We start from the raw sequence: 6726 nt of genomic DNA on the forward strand, positions 1-6726 counted from the left end.
CGTAGTTGCACAGCCTTCCAGTTGCTGTATGTGGGACGCGGCCTCAGCATGGCCGGAGAAGCGGTGCGTCGGTGCACGCCTGGGATCCGAACCCGGGCCGCCAGCAGCGGAGCGCGTGCACTTAACCGCTAAGCCATGGGGCCGGCCCGAGATTTACAAGATTTACTCTTGTAATGAATGGCAGATGAACACATATGTAAAGCTTAGTGATGGGTAGCTAAACCAAGAGCTTTCAATTCTCTTATCATATGTGACTAACAGTTAGAGATGATAATTAGAGTGTCTGAGAGTTTGTTTGTTTTTTAACAGGCGGAAAAGATAGCATCACAAATGATAACAGAAGGACGTATGAATGGATTTATTGATCAGATTGATGGAATAGTTCATTTTGAAAGTAAGAAGCTTTGTTTATTTTTGTCATAATGAAATGTCAGTGAAGTTTGTATATTTTTGATTAAAACATGTTGAACAGTTTCCTTTGACCCAGAATCTTATGACTGGAATGAGCTTATTTCCAAAGAAATAATTTCAAGTAATTTTTACAAATTTATATTCATGAATCTACTTAATGCAGCATTTTCTATTCTGCAGTAAATTGTTATATCAGTTCATTCATTTACTCATCAAACATTTATTGACCACATACCATGTATTGGGCATGTAGAAATGACAGTTACATTTCCTATTCAGCAGCTCATTTTAACAAATATCCTTTTATCTGTCAGGCCTCATCTTGACTTTTCAACATGTTGAATAGGGTTGATCACTTGCTCCTCTTTGAACCGCTCCCTCTCCTGGCCTCCATTATCTTGACTTCTGTTATCTTCTTCACCCCATTCTCCTTTACCTCCTCCTTCTCCAGGTGTTCTTACCAGTCATCTTTGTAGATTCTATAGTGCCTTTAAATTTAAGTATTGAGGTTGCTTGAGGCTTACTCCTAGCCCTTTTTCTCCTCACTCTGCTAAGTTTCCCTAGGTAATCTTATCTATTCCATTGATTGAGTTACCATCTCTATGAAGACAATGCTTAGATTTACCTTTCTAGTCTAAACCTCTCTTCTGAGTCCCAGACCCAGTGGCTCGAATTGACTTCTAGGTCTTTCCCACCTAATTGCTTCCTGGGCGTCTCACAATGCATATTCTCAAAACTGAATTCATCTCCCCTCTGTACCTGCCTCCTACAACAGCCAACCAACCAGCCAGCCATCGAAAAACTGCATTGTTCACTTTCTCCAGCATTTCTTTTTTTTTTTTTTTTTTTTATAATTTTATTTATTTTTCCCCGAAAGCCCCAGTAGATAGTCGTATGTCATAGTTGCACATCCTTCTAGTTGCTGTATGTGGGACGTGGCCTCAGCATGGTCGGAGAAGCGGTGCGTCAGTGCGCACCCGGGATCCGAACCGGGCCACCAGCATCGGAGTGCGCGCACTTAACCGCTAAGCCACGGGCCGGCCCTCCAGCATTTCTTATCCTTGACCCTTCCTCTTTGCTGCCCAGCATCCTTTCAGTTTTACCTCTTAGGTGTATCTGGAATCCATGTACTTTTCTTCATTTCTTACTATCACCAGCCTATTCTGAACTCCATAACCCCTTCTGGGTTTGAGAAATAGCCTCTTAACTTTTTTTCTGATATATACAATTGCTCCTTTCTAGTCCGTTTGCCCTAGTATATAGCCAGAGTGATTGTGATCTTTTAAAAATGCAAACAGAAAAAAGAAATAAATTATTAAATCATGTTACTCTCTTCCTTGACACTCTAATGAATGGCTTTCTCATTGCTTGTAGAACAGAGTTCTACAAAGTCTCCAAAAGATCCTGCATGATCCTTTATAGCTTTCTCTTTCCAATCCAGCCACACAGGTCCTTTTATTTTTTCCAACATTGTAAATTCTTCCCACACCAAACATTCCGAAATATCTACCCCTCTCCACAACCAACCTCTCCAACCATGTTCTATTTGTCTCCATGTCTTAGTTTGAGCAACGTTACTCAGTAATGATTTTCCTGATTCCTGAGGTTAGGTATGGCTTCGAGTTATATGTTCTTGTCACCCTGAATTTCTTCCTAGCATTAATCATAATTATTTTCATTTCTGTAGCTATTTGTCTAAATGTCAGTTTCTGCTTCCAAGCTAAGCTTCCTAATGGTAGATACAAAAGTCTCTTGTTCTCCATGGTAGTCTGTTTCAGTGCCCCGCACATTGTAAGTGGGAAATAAATAAGTATTGAATAAACAAACACAGTACATGATGAATAATATAGCAAATGGGGTCACCAAGTGAAAGGACAGCTTAAATTAATGTATTCCAACTTCATAGAATATGGAATATTTTTTTCTAGTTTTCTTAGATTTAAAAAATTACAATGATAAATATGCTCATAATAACAAGCAAAGCATTACAAGAATAAATAAAGGAAGAGTTCATAATATCTTTTTACTTCCACCTCCGTTCCTCTAATCCCAGCTCCCTGGCGTAACTAATATTAGTCTAAAGTCTGTGTCTTTCTACAAGCTTATACAGATAAGTAAAAACATATAGAGATTTTTTTTAAGTGGCATTATAAAGTACATGGTGTTCTACAAATTGTTTTTAAAAGTTAATGTACCATGGACATATTTTCAAGTCAGTAGGTATAAATCTAATTTATTTGTTTTAATAGCAGCTAGTATTTCATCAAGTTCAACTATTCGCCTGTTGATGGACATTCAAGTGGTTTCCTGGTGCATATCTTTATATACTGGTACACTTAGTTCTATAGAACAGAGTCACAAAAGTTGCATCCCTTGTTGCATACGTAGTTTGGTTCTTAATAGTTACTACCAGTTTGCTTTCCAGAAAGGTGAAACCATTTACACTTCCACCAACATGAGAGAATGAAGCAACAACTGGTTATTATTATTCTTTTTATCTTTTGCCAATTGATGGGAGGAAATACTACATTATTGTTCTATTGTGCATTTCCTTGGCTGTAGTGAAGTTTGATATCTTTCCATCTATTGGCCATTAGTATTTTCTCTTCTGTGAATCAATGTTACTTTTTCTTGTCTATTTTCTTCCTTCCCCCATCACCTCTCCTTCAGATGTCCCAGTATCAATTTGCTGTAGCTTTTGGCTTAATGATAATTTTAACTCTTTGTTTGCTCTGTGTGTTGCAAATATTTTCTTATTCTGTCAGTTGTGTTTCTGTAAGGTAATGTATACCGTGAACACATTTAAAAAAATTTTTGCAGCCAAATATGTCCATTTTGAATTTTATGGCTTTTGAGTTTCCTGTATTGATTAAGAAGATCTCCTTCACCTTGGGGTAAAAGTAATATTTTCCTAAAATTTCTAATATTTTTACTTATTGATTTGTATTTAAAAATTTATTCTGTCTATAGTTCATTTTTGTGTATAATTTAAAGCTATGGTCTAGTTTTTTTTTAAGATGGATTGCCAATTTTGCAAATATCATTTATTAAATAAAACATCCTTTCTGGTCTGTGACATATATTAGGTTTCACGTATATATTTGGATCTATTTTTGTATTCTATTTGGTTCACTGATCTGTAAACAATATGGTAATAAACCAATTTAATAATTTAATAGTAAATTTTACTGTTGGTAAAGTAACTCCTATCCCTCTAGTTTTTTTTGGTTGAGTTGAAATTCATATAACATAAAATTAACCATTTTAAAGTGAACAACTCAGTAGCATTTAGTTTTCACAATGTTGTGCAGCCACCAGCTCTACCTAGTTCCAAAACATTTTCATCTCTCCAGAAGGAAAGCTGTGCCCATTAAGCACTTACTCCTCATTCCTCCCTCTCCCCAGCCCCTGGCAACCACTGATCTGTATTCTGTCTCTATGGGTTTATCGATGGCTGGATATTTCATATAAACGGAATCATACAATATGTGACCTTTTGGCTTCTTTGACTTAACATAGTATTTGCACGTTTCATTCGGGTTGTAGCGTGTAGTCAGTACTTCATGCCTTTTTAAGACTGAATAATATTCCATTGTGTAGGTGTACCACAATCCTGCCACTGGTTTTAATTTTCAAAATTATCTTGGCTATTCTCAAACATCAATTCTTCCATATTAACTTTAGTAATTTTGTCCTATTTGGAAATCAAAACAGAGAAAAGGGGGTGTCTTTGGAATTTCTTTGAATTTATATATTAATAGGAAAGGACTGATATTTTTATGAAATTGCATCTTTCCATCTGGAAATGTGATTTGGGTCTACTCAAGTTATTTTTGTGTTTTTTATTAAGATTTTATAGGGTTTTTTTTCTTCCTTAATTCTGTGCCCATTTTTGTAAATTTTGGTGCTGAGATTTACCCTCCAATTTTTTATTTCTAACTACATATTGCTGATATAGAGGAAAACCTGCTGTATTCCTGGTGAGTTTTTTTGTTCTGGGTTTAAATATTAGAGTATTTATCCTTCAGAGTCATAGTAGAGACAGCCTTGAATATATAAATTTACTTTCCCCAGGAGGTGGCAGTGTTTTATGAATCAGGAAACGGTGGTGATGAGACAGTTGGCTTCAGTGAAGCTGTCGTATTGTGGTTGTGGTTGAGGTTCTTTGGTTGGTTGGTTTTATTTTGTTTTCACAAATAATAATAATAATATGTATCTGTGCATATATATTTTTTGGTTTGGTTTTGTCTTATATACTTGTGTCAGTGATATGGGTACTTTTCTTAACTTGCTTAATTAGCTTAATTTTATTAGCCACGCTTTTTTGAGTAAACTTTTAAAAATTAATGCTAGTATATTTATCTTTTAACTCACATTTGCTGTAAAGACAAAGGAGTAATTTCAACTTTGTACAATATTCCTTTTTTCTTTAGCACGAGAAGCCCTGCCAACGTGGGACAAACAGATCCAATCGCTTTGTTTCCAAGTGAATAACCTTTTGGAGAAAATTAGTCAGACAGCACCAGAATGGACAGCACAAGCCATGGAAGCCCAGATGGCTCAGTGAATCCCTGCAGAACTTCTGTGCACACTACATCTGTTTCCATGTTGTACAGATTAATTTCACTATCTCTCCAAAGCATTTGCATCATGACCTTACATATTTCAATCTCTTTTATGCTGGATTCCATTTAAAGAAGACATTATTAGAGCAGGAAGTAACAAGCATTTCAAAATATGTAGTTCCCATATATTCAGGGTCTCTGTGTATCAAGCTAATTCAGATGTTTTGAAAGCTTTTTGTTTAAAAGGAGTAAGTGAAATATCCGTGGCTAAAAAGTTTGGAATTTGTGATAACTTTGTAGTCATGTAAAACTTAAGTGCATTGTGCCTCTCCAAATGTGGTTATTCTAATAAATGGAGAAGTGAGCCAAGTAAAGTAGTACTTTGTTTTTAATTAGTAAACAGTGTTTTGTTCCTTTTTCCTTTCAATTCAGCAGACAGTGATTTATACCATATGGTAGAAATGCAGAGATAAGCCATAATGCCTGTTCTCCAGGAGTTCAGAGTCACAGAGCCAATAGACAATAAGTGTAATACTTGTAGTTGTAGCAAGTACTAGAGCACACAGGGAGGAGCTTTTCATTTAGCAGAGAGAGATCAGGGAAGGCTCCTTGGAGAGGGTTATTTCAGCTTAGCTTCATAGAGAAAATGAGGAAAGGAATTTTTTAAAAAAGTTTGTGGGCAACTACCAGTTTCAGCTCCAACATGTAAAGAGCTTGGAAGTCATCACTCCATATTCACAACAAGAAAAAAGCTGAACAGCCTGAAAATCAATGGCTTTTCTTAGATCCACCAGAGAATTGAGGTCACAGGGCAAACCACCACCGCAAAAACTTGAGAGACAGTCAAGTATAATCACAGTAGAGATCAGCTTACCAGGAGCAGAATCTGCTTGAGCTAGTAACTGATATGGACAGTGAAATGGTAACTTTGACAAATTATTGGAGGCTGAGTGTGGACTAGCTTGACAGTTAAATACCCCTTAGGGCCCACTTTAAGGGGAGCCTCCACATTTTCTCAGATTTACCACCAGGAACCCCACCCACCAAGTTCTCATGATTAAGATCAGGGATCCCCTTGTATTTCGGGCAGGGCAGGGGAGGAGAAAGTAACTATTTTCAAATACACCCAGATCATTTTCCATGACAGCCTACCCTTTAAGGGAAACTACTTTACCAGAGCCTTATCTAATGTGGGGAAAAGGCAGTTAGACAATTCCAGCCACCTTTACCCTTGTATCATGTAAGGGGGGGGAAAAAAGGCTAAGAAACACTTCTGAAGGTCATAGCCCAGGCACTCAGGCTAAATAAAAAATAAATAAAAGATTACAGCATGCTTCCCAAATACCACCATGACAGAGCCCCCTCAGTGTAACATCAGTGGATTATGACTGGGAGCTGCAAGACAGACTCATTAAGAAAGAATTCTTAGGGAAACACAAAACAACAGGGAAGAAGAAAAATAACAAGGAAAATAGAGGAAACAGAAGCCTCTGCCACTTACAGCTACAGCAAACATTAAGTGCAGCCCAGGTCCTACCTAGATTAACATGAAATCTTACACTAAAAGCCTAATTGCCTCAGTTCCTATTACCTGATACATCATGTCTGGCTTTCAACCAAAACACTACAAAGCATGATAAAAAGCAAGAAAAAACACAATTTGAAGAGACAAATCAAGCCTCAGAACCAGACTCAGATATGGCAGGGGTGTTGGAATTATCAGGAATTTTTGAAACAACTATGATTAATT

General features: G+C 36.9%; 1 protein-coding gene across 3 annotated transcripts in view; it reads left to right on the plus strand.

Annotated features, from left to right (window-relative positions):
* The window catches only part of COPS4 (COP9 signalosome subunit 4), a 39270-nt gene extending 33894 nt beyond the window's left edge, over positions 1 to 5376 (plus strand). For 2 of the 3 annotated variants that reach the window (XM_087434518.1, XM_004430898.3), the window contains 2 exons: positions 310 to 394; positions 4845 to 5376. In XM_087434518.1, the coding sequence (XP_087290644.1) occupies positions 310 to 394; positions 4845 to 4978 (219 nt within the window). In that variant the 3' untranslated portion in view covers positions 4979 to 5376. The remainder of the gene's footprint in view (positions 1 to 309; positions 395 to 4844) is intronic. The other variant, XM_004430899.3, reaches the window with a different exon arrangement.
* Positions 5377 to 6726: the final 1350 nt, after the last annotated feature.

Source organism: Ceratotherium simum, chromosome 8 (genome assembly GCF_057802395.1).
Source record: "Ceratotherium simum simum isolate JZ-2026a chromosome 8, ASM5780239v1, whole genome shotgun sequence".
NCBI classification, from domain to species: Eukaryota; Metazoa; Chordata; class Mammalia; order Perissodactyla; family Rhinocerotidae; genus Ceratotherium; species Ceratotherium simum.